Source organism: Acomys russatus, chromosome 7 (assembly GCF_903995435.1).
Source record: "Acomys russatus chromosome 7, mAcoRus1.1, whole genome shotgun sequence".
Classification (NCBI taxonomy): Eukaryota; Metazoa; Chordata; class Mammalia; order Rodentia; family Muridae; genus Acomys; species Acomys russatus.
In genome coordinates, this window is record NC_067143.1 from 18628764 (window position 1) to 18642429 (window position 13666).

Below are 13666 nucleotides of genomic sequence, written 5' to 3' on the forward strand. Positions count from 1 at the left end.
AATGCTGCTAAATGTTGATCAAACCATAAATGGTGTCTTACTACTTTAATTTTTTAAAGTATTTCTCTCCCGACCTATAAAAATGAAGAAAAGACAGAATAAGCTGCACCGGAATGCCTTAAGCAATAGTGATTTGGGTGAGTCCTCCCCCTCAACTCAGTCTTTTTTTTTTTTTTTTTTTTTTTCTTTTAATTTGATTTGGCTTGCTGTACAAAGCATATCTTTCTTTTGTAATTTTAAGAAATGTCACTTATAGAAACATTATTAGGTCAGCTTTCCAGTGCTGCATGTAATGAGCTTGGAATCCACCATTGTGTCCTAACAAGAAGTAAAGAGCTGAACAGACTAAAAATGAACCAGTTCTTGCCTACTTTGTAGGAGAGGGGAGAACCGAGGACACATAACTGTCCTCAAGGTCGGAGAGACAAGGAGTCACAGCTAACCAGAGCAGACTCAGAGCAAAGGAGACCAAGACAGGAAAACCAAGCTATCACTGAATTGTTAAAAAAAAAAAAAACTCAGCCAGATAGCTCCAACAGTTAAGAATTCCAGAGTAACTCAGCCATAGGAACGCCATAACACTGGGGGATTACTGCCAGAAGCCTGACCAGCATCCCCAGCAAAGATAGAGAATCTCTCCCTCTGTCTTGCAGAGGCAGGGGCACTTTGCAAGTACACCAGAAATTCTTTTCCTGAACAGCGTCGACCCTACAGCAGAAGGATAGCAGTTCCAGCCAGCCTCAGCCAGTCTGTTCCATCTAATGAGAAAGACAATGACTGAGCTGGTTGGTTCACAGTTTAGGGGCACAGGCTCAGCAAAGCCTGCCACGTGATCACAGTCTTGCTCTCTTCCCACACGGTACCATAGCAGCAAAGGCTAATTGACTGGAACTCATCCATCCAGTCCATCATATCTGGTGAAAGAAAATATCAGAAAACACACTAAAAGGCAGAGGATGCAACTTGAAGATTTCAGAAAAGGCAGGCACGGCAAGGCTGCTGCTGTAACTGACATTTTTCAAAACCAGAATCTGACAACTGCTGCTAATTTGGACGCTCTGGTAGAGCAGACCCCATGCAAAAACAGATGGTGACAAACACAAAAGAAAATTCTAGGGAAGAACCCAAAGATATACTAAAGGCCAAAACCTAGTAAGAAAAGTGAGCAGTGCTTTCCACAAAGGTAGCATGGAAGAGCTTCTGGCTGTCAGACTCCAGCCAGACACACTTTGAAAAAATACTGAAACAATAAAAAAGGACAGAATAAGTATTGTAGGTAAACTAGAAGTGTAACATGTGAATTACCGAAATTAAATTTGTGTGTATTAATCCAAAGATATAAAGAATCACTTTAGTTTGATTGTCTAAATGTACTAACTAAAAGAACTAGATGATGAAAAAGCAAAAAGCCCACTCTGTATTGTCTACAAGAAACTTTATTAAATATAAAACACAAAGAGATTAAAAGTAGAAAGAAGAAAAATATACTGTGCTAATGGTAAATATAAGAAAAGTATATCAAAAGAGGAACTCAAAACAAGCAATGCTGTCAGGATAGAGGCTTAGCAGCATAATGAAAAAGGAGTCAGTTCTCCAAGAAGACACACAGTCCTTTGCTTTGTGCCTAACAGAGGCACATCACTGTAGGAGAGGAAAGGTTCGGAAACTACAAGGAGGTAAGGTTTAATCCACCTTTAGCCACAGTTAAGTGCCTTTGTTAGAAAACACACAGGTGTGCTGCTCATGGTGCCATACCCTTGTAATGTTAGCACTGAGGCCAATCTGCGCTACAAAGCAACACAGCAAGACCAGTGGATGGATGGATGGACGGACGGATGGATGGATGGATGGATGGATGGGTGGACGGAGAGAGAGATGGATGATAGATAGATAGATAGATATTTGTGAAACATTTAAGAAAAAAGGAATAAATGCACTTGTGCTACAGGTAGAAAACCAGTTAAGGACATAGTTGGATTTGAGATTTCCAATCATCTGGATACCTTTAACCTCTGTGGAAAAATTCGTCATCAAGAGTGCATATTCTTAAGAGGACATGGAACATTTGACCAGATGAAGGGCTTTCTAACTGCAACAGACTGTAGCACCCTGCATTGCAATTAAAGGAACAGCTTGTGTTCTCAGTCTACAGTGGGATTAAAGTAGAAACCCAGACCCACAGAGATTTAAAGACCATGTTCTGCACATATGATTGAAAAATAAATCTCAAAAATAATTGTTAACTAAATAAAACAAACATAACTTTTCCAAATTGTAATACAAATCTGTGCTTGGAAGGAGTTGTACAGCACCAAAGAACATTTTAAAAGAGAAATACCTAAAATCAATATGTTTCTACCTTTTGGAGAAGAAAACAATTAATAAATCCAAGCACTAATTATAGCAGAAATAAATAAATTTGAAAATGGGAAATCAATAGGCAAAATAAACATTAAAAACTGCTTTTTTGAAAAGATCAATGGAATTGATAAGCCTCTAAGCTGGAGTAGGAAAACAAAGATTATATAAAAATGCTAATATCAGAAATGAAAAAAAGGTCACCATCCTAACACTATGGCATTAAAATGATGTAAACTAATGTATAAATAAGCATGCGCTTACAAATTTGATAGCCTAAACAAACTGGACCATTCTCCTAAAGAAATAACTTGTCAAATTATACATGTACATACAACAATGGGGAAAGAAAGGGTCTAAAAAGTTGAAATTTATTAAAGAAATTGAATGACTCACTAATTTTTTTTTTCAGGAACAAAAAGACAAAAAAATAACCTTCCAGGCTCATTCATTAAGAAAATACACCAATTCTCTATTATGTCTTTGAGAGGGCAATGAAGGGATATTTCCTGCATAATTCTATGAAGGCAGATGGCTCCTAAATACAGATATACAAGTTCCCAACAATGGGACCATCAAGAAGGCTCAGACAGTGAAAGTGCTTGACACCATGTCTGACGGCCTGTGATGTGTCCCAAGACCCGTCCAGTGCAAGCCAACCTCTGACTGCTATGTGAGCACTATAGTGCATGCTCACTGAGAAAGAAACACAGACACACACACATGCACACACACACACACACACACACATGCACACACACACACACACACAATAAATAAGCAAATCAATATAAAAATAACAAAATATGAGCAAACTGAATCTAAACTATGTAAAAATAGAATTACGTCCTACTACCATAAGATTTACTCCAAATATGTGAGGATGTTCAAGACTAGGATATCAATTAGTGTAATCCATCACACCGTCCAGCTGAAGAATAGCAGTAGTGTACCAATAGATACAAATAAGCCTTTGAAAAATGTTCTATATTCATTCATGATACAAAAAAAAAAAAACCCAATAAATTAGAAATACAGGAGATCTTTCTCAATTAGATTATGAATGCTGACAAAAGAATTACAGCTAAGCTCATAACTAATGGTGACAAACTCAAAGCTTCTCTTTCACGGATAGGACCAAGGCCAAAATGTTCCTCCATTGCTCCGTTTCAACAGCATAAGGCACAAGATGGAAACAACAAAGACACACACACTGGGAAAGGAAAAGTAAGTTAGTTTGTGCCCTGCAGACAGCATGGCTGTCAGTCAATAAAATCCAAAAGAATCACTAAAAAAAGGAAAGTCACAAGAAAACGTTTTTGTGTGGATATTGGAAAATTAATTCTGAAGTTCACACATAAAAGATCTAGAACAGCTGACACAATAGCCAAGACAAACAAGGTTGTGGGGTGATGCTTCCCGACTTCAAGACTCTTATACTCCTGATCAAGGGAAGGTGATACTGGTGAAAAGACACACGAGTCAGTCAAACAGACCAGTGAGCCCCAAAATGAAACTGTGACAGATACTTTTAAATAAATTATACCCCCCAAAAATTGGTTATCTGTATACCAAAAAGTATATAGACTTTATACCCTTCACAAAAATAAATCAAAATGGATCAGATCTAAATCAATGTGAGACTGTATATATCCTAGACTGACAAAGAAAAAAAAAAATGAAAGCCAGAATTCATTAAAGATACATTTGTAGGACAGATTTCACCAAAATTAAATTTTTCTGCTGTGTAAAAAAAAAAAGTCGTCTAAACACAAAGACAAATCAATGATTATATGCATTCCAAATGACACGTCTGATAAATGACTGCTTTCAAATATATTCAATAATAAGAAAAGGATCTGACTACAAAAGGGGGTCAAGGATTCTAACAGACATTAGAAAAAAACAGATGGCAAGGAATCCCAAGAAAAGACGTTCCACATCAAGTATCAGGGAAATATAAGCGAGACAGTAAGGTACCACTACACAAGGGTTGGAATGAACAAAATCTGAGAGTCCAGCAATGCCAGATGCTGCTATGGACACGGAGTAACAGGAATGCTCACTGACTGCTAACCTCAAGATCTGCCTGTGTGTTCCTTACAAAATGGAACAAGCCCCGACCATTTAGTCTCCAAAAGTGCCCTTACTGGTATTTTTCCAAAGTGAAGTAAAGACTTAAGTCTTCACAAGAACATGAATACAGGCATCATAGCTGTTTTATTCAAACTTGCCAAAATTTAGGTGCAAAAAAGATGACCAATAAGCTGACGTCATCACAATGCCTTACTATTCAACAGAAAAGAGCTAAGAAGTCATGGGAAAAAAGAGTAGGGTTTTAAATGCCTGTCACTAAGTGAAGGAAGAAAATACCACAGAGAGATGATTCTGCCTATATTACATTCTGGAGAAGACTTTATTTGAGGGGTGTAGTGTGTGGTGTGTTTGTGTAATGTGTGTAGTATACATTCTTGTTACTATAGGTGTGTGCATGTGCATGAGGAAGCTACAGGCAAGCCTTGGGTGTCATTCCTTTATGAGCTCTTCCTTTATTATATTTATTATAACAGGGTCTCTCGCCTAGCCTGAAGCCCGTATGTTCTGCTAAGCTGGCCAGCTGACAAGCATCAGAGAGCTGACTATCTCACTCCCTACACCCCAACTCCTGGGATTATAGGTGACAGGCCCACCTTCTTATGTGTCTCATGATTGCATTGATAGGACTTTACCAGCTGAACTAATTCCCCAGTCCCTGGAAAGGAAAATTATACAAATAGCAAAAAGAGCAGTGGCTGCAACGGTGATGAGGAAAAAAGGAATATCAGTCAGGATTTTTAAAGTAATGCCTCATCTCTCTATGTGCTCAAATGGTGGACACAAGCGTATTACAATACATTTGTGCAAGACCACACCACTGCCAGTGAAAATGTAAAGTATGGCCTGAGAGTGATGCTGACATGGGAATGCAGACTCACCAGGCTTTGCAAATACACCACTGTACAGGGAATGCTGATGAGAGGAGCCTGGGGGAGGGAACCACGCTCTGCAATTGTACTGGACCTAAAAGTGCTCTTTTAAAAAAGGAACATGTTAAAATAAATTATGGTAACCATCTGACTTTTCACCTTGGTCATTTCTGATTAAACATGCCACATGAGTAGGGTTTTTATTTAGAGTTGCAGCACTTTAAATATATCTAGTAAATAAAAAGCACAAAATCTACATACAGAACATAAGCAGGAAGACACTAAAGGGACTGCAAATAAACCCCAAGCTCTCAGGAAACTGGGCTCCACACCATGCCTGCCCTCTACAGGAGCAAGCCTGAAATACACCACCAGTTCCACTGCCTTGTGAGGAAAACTTCCAGAAAGCTCTGTAATCCAGAATCTATACAATTCTAAAATTCACTCATGCATAATTATATGTTTTGTGTTTGTGTATAATTACATATTGATCCATATTGTTCATTTTAAACATAATACCTTCTGGATATGTTTTTATAACTGCATATTTATTTTATGCAAGCGAACATTAAGGATAGCCTTTAGATGCACGGGTCCAGGTAAGTGACCAAATAGCAGCAGAGGAGAAATAGTATAAAAACCACGTGGCAACTCAGAACCCTCCGTCTGCAAGTCTTCAGAATGATTTCCTATGCATTACCTCACTCTCAGGCCAGTGAAAGGCCCAAGAAGTAAATTAAGAAGCACTATAAAACCAAGTACGCATTAGGAATAAGGGAGCACTTTTCACTTAACTGATCTGCGCATGCACATGATGCTTACGTACTATGATGTACCATGGACGATATATCCAAAAGGATCTCTTGAATCTTTCTCCTTCTCCACGTTGCCATAGAGGCCATGCTGTGTTTGACCCTGTTTTGGTTTTAAATGTGTCCCCAATGGTCCGTGTGCAAAAATTTTAATTCATTAATACAGGGATGTTGGGTGAGCCTTAGTGAGTGGTGTATGGGTCCCAGGGACAATACTCTGTAGAACTACTGTCTTTCTCGGGGGACTTGGTTAATTCTTCAGAGGCTTGATTAACTACCTCCAGGAACACTTACACCTCAAGGCTGCCCCTGTGTCCTGTGTCCAGCCCCCTCTGCATGCACTCCCTCGCCCATTTGCTTTCTGCTATGAGTTCAACCAACATGGAAACCCTCTCCAGGACAAGCATGCCATGACTGCGATCCTGGGCTTCGCAGTTTCTAAAACCAGGAACCAAAATAAACCTCTTTCTTTACAAGTTCCAGTCTCAGCTATTTTGTTAGAGCAACAGAAAATAAACTAGGAAGGATCTCTGTATCCTTGCCCAAGTTTTCTCTCCTCCCTGGTCTGCCCCACATTCTAGGCTTTCGTATCTTCTAAATATAGATGCCGAAACTTTCCGCCCCTGCTCAGAAATTCACCATGTCTTCCCACTCTCTATTGAGTGCCTCACCAAGGGGATAGCCAAACAAACAGAACAGGCCACAGCGGATACCACCAATGCTCTAAGGACCCAGGTTTTATCTTTAAAACATGTACACAGTTTTTCAATCTAATCTATAATTCATACTTATTGGATTTAATAAAAAATCTTAATAAAACTTAAAAACTTAGTAAGACTCAGGGATCTGAGTTGCCACTGGTTTTTTAAATTTTTCTCCTCTGCTACTATTTGGTCATTTACCTAGACTCATGCAGCTAACGGCCTTCCTTCACGCTCCTACTTCTAGGGAAATGGGTTCTACAAACTATTCTTCTAGGTTTACAAAATTCTGGCATGACACCTCCTCACCCACAGAGTCCGTGACACTCAGGTAGAACACAGGCCAGCACCACAAACTCTGTAGCATATTAGAGATATTTTACACACTTGCCCTTTCTACCAGAGAAAAATCGCGTTTTAAAAAGAATGCAGACTAGAAAAGGGGTTGATAAAACTACTTATGGTTTGATCAATATTTTTGAACTTTTATAAGCATAAGCATAAATTTCCTAAGAAGTCTTTCAACCAAACCTAAAGTGAATATCAACTGAGGCAGGATTCCATGGAAACACCTACTTGAAGAGAGGGATCCAGGATCTTATGGAAACACCCTGCTGAAGGTAGGAGCCACGATTTAATGGAAACACCCTGCTGAAGGTGTTTTCTCCCTTTCACTTACAATCTCCCCTCTCTGTGTCCATTACCTGGAGAAATCCTCCTAGTTTCTCCACCTGGGAAACTCCTATTGGAAATCCAACCTCCTGCTCATTGGAACCACCCCAGGCAGCGACCCCAGGAATAAAATGTTCCCGACGCACATCAGCAGCACTCTATCTGCAACCTATGTTGCAGTCCACCACGTGTGGAAATCTTAGATTGTCTTCTTAGTCTTACAGCCAGCCAGCTCATGTACCCTCTAAAGGTGGAAATCAAGAGGTCCAGAGGCTGCTGTGGAACACGCAATGAGACAGGCTGGCCAAAGCAGACCCCGGGAAACTAAAGACAAAACTTCAGAACCAAACAAGGTCTACCCTGGGAGCCCTATACACATAGGTGGGAATAAGTTGATGGTGAAAGCAATCTTGCATGAATAAAACATATACGTGGCACCATACGCCACCTCTGCATCCTGGAAGGCAGGACATCTATGCTGAAAAAAAAGGTTCAGCGGGGTGGGGGGGACAATAAGTTGTGGGCAATCAACTCTGGTCTATAGAACAGCAGGTAGGAATGAGCAAAATGACCCCCTCAAAGCTGAATTTGTAAAGAGATTGCACTAGCCAAGACTGCAACTCACAACCTCATGAAAGCTGGTGTCTCTGTCCAGAGTGCTGAGATTTCAGCAAGAAAGACCTGGCTCTGTTTCAAAACCAGGCAGAGCCAAGCAGGATTGGAATACAAATGTTTGCATATTTCCTTATGCCTGATGTAGAAATCTCGTTCTCACCCAGGAGCTTAGGACAGCCACACTCAATCAACTACGGTTCATCGAGCTTAAGTAGATTAAGCTGACTCTGTTCTGCAAAAATAAGTCACCAAGTCAAAAAGTAGCAGCTTATGATAGGCAAAAGGGCATGGAATCTCACTCCACATGGGTTTTCCTTAGTAGATTGGCTATAGTCTTTGGGCATCCTTGGGCAGATGACCACACCTCTCTAGGAATGGACTTCCTGACCTCTGAGGGAACTCACTACATAATTAAGATGGAGCGAGCCTTCAGCAAATTATCAGTGTGTGGCAAGAGCCTCTTTGATTTTAATCCTCTCAAGACCCGTGAAGTGGATGTGAGTGTTCTCATTTTACACATGAGAAAGCAAGGCTGAGGAAAGTTAAGTGGCTTTCCCAAGGCCACTCCACAAACAAGCAGTACTGTCCAGTGGGGAACTCAGTGTGTTCAAAGCTAGATCTGAGGTGAAGGTGACACCAAGACTTTCCCACACCTTCCCCTTCCCTTGACCTCTGCTCAGTGCCCTCTTCACCTGGGTTTTTCTACCTGATACGGCAGTGACATAAAGGCTTATGAGTTGTCATTTTTGATTTTTTTTATTGTTTTCTGACATAACTAATTTTTTCACATCATTAATCTTAGATTATCCCTTAACTTCTCCTAAGAGCCAGCAAGCCTTATTAACATACTAACCAGACTTCTGAAGAGTGGTTTTCAATAGCCTTAGAAGGCCTGCTCTTTCTTCACACAAGCTCTGCAGCTGAGCTGCCCCCTATAGCATAAAGCTTACTACCCAGCCAGAGGCTGCTGTGGAGCACACAATGAGACAGCCCGGCCAAAGCAGACCCTGGGCAAAAGTAGAGACATAAGGGGGTCACCTTACTGCATGACTCTCACAGAGCATGTGAGCCTAGCTACTTGACCCTTCCTTGTGTACTTTTTTGCACGAAAATAACTGATTGTGTATCTGGCTTTGAGGACTCTTGATGTTATTTCTAATTTCTTTAGCTCATCACAATGCCCAGGGAAGCACCTGAGTGTCCATGCTGTTAGCAGGGAAGCCAAAGCTCAAGATGTTCATGGAATTTCCCGAAGTCAACCACCCAGAGACCAGAAAAACCAGAACAACTTCTCTGCTACCTAAGTGAACCTGTCGTTCTTCCCCACCCCAAGTGCCCAGGAGCACTGCGCTTCCTTTACCTCACAGCCTTCCACCTCCACTGCTCTCTGATCTGTGTTCTGCTCCATGACAGAATCCCACTGTCTGTCACTCTCCCTTTCCTGCAGTCTGTGCTCTGTAAACTTAGGAAACAATTGACCATGTGACAGCAACTGTCTTCTACTTCTGTCATGATAAATCCCCCACACTGCACACAAACACTTAATAAAGCAAGATCCTCTCATGGGAGGAAATGCAGATTTAACGGGTATAGTATGAGAACAGGAGCCATTCATCAGGAAAACTGACTAGATTAAAAGGAACAGCATAGGAGTGAAGTTAAGAGAAGGAAGTATCACCTGCCCTGACACTTTACCTAAGTTCCTTTGGTGGCTCTCCACCCTTACCGACCACAAGCCTTGTATAGAACAGACAGTGGAATACTTTCTAAGTATTGGCATTGTTTGACGACTCTACCTATGAAAAATCATAGAAGTATCCCATGTAGCAGAAGAAAAATCAAGCTGACACAGATCCTGCAGGGGTGTGTCACCTAAAAGCAGTTGCTTGCTGCAAGGGATCCAGGGAGGGCTGCTATCAACTGCCTAGAATCCTCCAAGTAGGATCTCTAGCACCTGTGCTCTCCTAAAAACACTGTTGACCACCTTCATGGGAGCGGTAAACACCTACAGTTAGCTTTCGACCCAGACAGCTTGGCAGCCAAAAAGCCAGGCCCCCCACCATGGCACTGCGCAGGAAGAAAAGCCTGTAAGTGGCTAAACTATTCTGGGCGCAGAACTGCACTAGTTTTCTCTCAAAGGGAGACTGAAAGTGACCAACGAAGCCTGTTCCAGCTACTGACTCCTAGCTCGGGACACTTTGCCTTGGAGTTTCTAGCTGAGAGAAAGGCGCGCGACCCAAGTACCTATCTATGCACAGGTGGCTGGGGGTCTTGCCCGACACGTGGTTTCGTCCGGGACAGGAGGGCGTGCGGCCCCAGCGCCGCGTCAGACTCACCACATCCATGATCTGCAGGAGGCTCAGGGAGAAGTACACCGTGAGCGGCTGCGAGTCGTTGGCCACCGGCCTTTCCAGCGGGTTGTAGTTCTTGACCAGCTCCTTGTACAGCCTCCTCTGGAACTCGCCTTGCAGGGACACTTGGGAAACAGAGAGCCCAGAGGGCCTCAGCGCGCGGCCGCCACCCCGCCACGGAGCAGCCCAGCCCCGCCGCCCCACCGCAACCCGGACCACCCGCCCGCCCGCATCCACTCCCGAGAAAAGGACGGCTGAAGCCGCGCTGAGGTTACCGTGCAGCAGCGCGGCGGCCAGAGCCAGCCAGATGCCTCCTCGCCCGCTGCACATGTCGCCGGAGCCGCTGCCGCGTCTTGCTGTCCGCCGGGGCCGAGATGCCGCTCCTGCCGCCTCCGCGCCTTTAAAGCGCTGCGCGCGCCCGCCGCTGCGCGCCCTACACGTGACAGCGCGCCCCCCGCCTCTAGAGCGCTCTCAGGACCGCGCTGCTCGGTGGCCGCCCGGGGAACTGCATCCCTGAGCATCTATCTAGTCGATGGCTTCTGACCCCCGTGCTACTTGCTCTGGCTATTAGCTGTGTACTGTACCCACACCAAGAACAGTTTCCAACCCAGTCCTCCAGGACTCCCTCTGCTGCTAGCATCTGCGTCACTGGCTTCGGAAGTTTCTCCAAACAGATAAGGTAGGCCAGGCAAGAATAACCCTGAGTCTTCCCTGCCAAATCCGATATATTCAGTAACCAGCTGTATTTGGGCTCCTTCCTGAGGCTTTCTATGTATGGCGTGATAGTCCTAGCTAGCAGACAGCCTGCCTGATCTAGTCTCGTTGTCTTTTAAAACAGATTCGGAAAACGGAAGCCTTAACTCCAATCCCTTACTGAACTAACAAGCCAAAACTTGATTCTGGAGGCCTGTTTGATTCACAGCATGGTAAATGAACTAGGAGACGCCGAGGGAGACCAGCCACCTTGACCCTGGCGCAGAGGAGTGGTCTTAGTTGCCATTCTGCGATGGGAGGAAGGTACTGAGGAGAACCATCAGAAGTGAGTTAGGCTGTGCCCCAGTTGTCCTCAGAAACAAGTACAGAAAGCCCATCTTGAGGATTACTCTGAATTCCTTAGGGGGTTCTGTCCTCTTTCCTCCCACAGACTCCATAGCATCTGAGCCATCTGAGTGTCACTCCTGTGCATTAGACAGTATATGGCACTAAGAATGAGGGACAAGATTATCAAAAAGTGACTAAGTGAAAGGTACCTGAGCAGTGGGAATGGGGTGGTGAGTCCAGCTACTTGCCCTGCAGGAGCAGTGCCATGCAGTTCCTTTGAAATTGGTATCTTGAGGCACACCCATGTTGTTTAGTAATACAAGTATAGGGTTTTTGTAAGGGTTGACAGCTGCAGTGTAAGAGCAAAGAAAGGAAAGTGACTGGCTTTGGAGACAGTTCATAAAAAAAAAAAAAAAAAAAAAAAAAGAGGACAATCGACCAGGGCTCCCCACAAAGCAGAACCTGTATTCTACAAGGGAAGGGGACAGCAGGCAGAAACATCTGGATGGGTGTACATCTGGCTCCTGGGTACTCCCCATCCCTTTTCCAACAGCAAGAACATCACAAAGTAGGCACTTGGTGAAGGAGTGAGTTGTAAAGTATTCACTGCTTGGAAAATGGGAAGGAAGGAAAAAAAAAAAAAAAAAAAAAAAACACCAGAGAAGAAGCACACAACATCATCTCGAAGCTTGTCCCTGGAAAACCATCTGCACCAGTGGTAGGATTGCAGGGCTGGCTCTTCTACTCTCACTCTGCAAGTGCCTAAGAGCCCTGGCTAGAGCACTACAGACAGATGAGCCTGGAAAGCATCACTTCACCAGTAACCAACTGGTACCACATTAGAGGAACCACAATTACATCCTCACTGATTTGGGGATTCATATTTAAGAGCCCAAAATATAACACTAATACTGTACCCTGTAAGATCAGAAACCTAGAAAATACTCATCTTTGGGTGGGATGACTGGCCAATTCCTGTTTTTGCCCTGTGCTTTGCCAGACACCTGGAGGATCGGCAAACAGTCCATTAACTGGGTTGCTCCTCAGCTCTGAGGTATTAGTATCTCTAATGCCAATAAGTAGGACTGTCCACCATGATCAATATATCAGCGTTTTATACATCCTAATTTTGCAGGCTTAAAAAAAAAAAAAAGATCTTTTTGTTGCAAATTGTTGGACTTCTGTCTTGGAGTTTCTATGGCTGTGAAAAGACACCAAGACTGCAGCAACTTTTTTTTTATTTTAATTTTATTTTATTAATTTATTCATATTACATCTCAATTGTTATCCCATCCCTTGTATCCTCTCCTTCCTCCCTCCCTCCCATTTTCCCCTTACTCCCCTCCCCTATGACTGTGACTGAGAGGGACCTCCTTCTCCTGTATATGCTCATAGGGTATCAAGTCTCTTCTTGGTAGCCTGCTATCCTTTCTCTGAGTGCCACCAGGTCTCCCCATGCAGGGGACATGGTCAAATGTGAGGCACCAGAGTTCGTGTGAAAGTCATACCCCACTCTCCACTCAACTGTGGAGAATGTCCTGTACATGGCTAGATCTGGGTAGGGGTTTGAAGTTTACGGCCTGTATTGTCCTTGGCTGTGCCATAGTTTGAGCGGGACCCCTGGGCCCAAATCTGCCTATCATAATGTTCTTCTTGTAGGTTTCTAGGACCCTCTGGATCCTTCTACTTTGCCATTTTCCCATGCTTCTCTCATCTAGAGTCCCAATAGGATGTCGTCCCCTCTGTCCCAGTTTCCTGGTAAGTGAAGGCTTTCGTGGGACATGCCCCTTGGGCTAGAGTGCAGATATAAGTGAGTGTATACCATTTGAGTCTTTCTGCTTCTGGGTTAACTCACTCATTATGATCATTTTTAGCAGCTCTTACATAAGAAAGCATTTCAGTGGAGACTTGCTTATAGTCCAGAGGTTTAGTCCATTGTCATCAAGGCAGGAAGTATGGTGGCATGTAGGCAGACATGATGCTAGAGAGGAGCTGAAAGTTCTAAGTGCTAGATTTCTATTGCTGCTAAGAGACACCATGACCGTGGCTACTCTTCTAAAGGAAAACATTTGCTTGGGGCTGACTTATAGGCCAAGAGGTTAAGTCCATTGTCCTTAGGGCAGGAAGCATGGTGGTATGCAGGCAGGCAT

At 43.3% G+C, this 13666-nt stretch overlaps 1 protein-coding gene across 1 annotated transcript in view; it reads right to left on the reverse strand.

The window, feature by feature from the left end:
• LOC127191534 (neuronal acetylcholine receptor subunit alpha-7) overlaps nucleotides 1-10874 on the reverse strand; it is a 115844-nt gene extending 104970 nt beyond the window's left edge. Inside the window, exons 1-2 of the mRNA XM_051148663.1 lie at nucleotides 10751-10874; nucleotides 10461-10600 (exon numbers count right to left, since the gene is read on the reverse strand). Of these exons, the coding sequence (XP_051004620.1) occupies nucleotides 10461-10600; nucleotides 10751-10805 (195 nt within the window). The 5' untranslated portion in view covers nucleotides 10806-10874. The remainder of the gene's footprint in view (nucleotides 1-10460; nucleotides 10601-10750) is intronic.
• Nucleotides 10875-13666: the final 2792 nt, after the last annotated feature.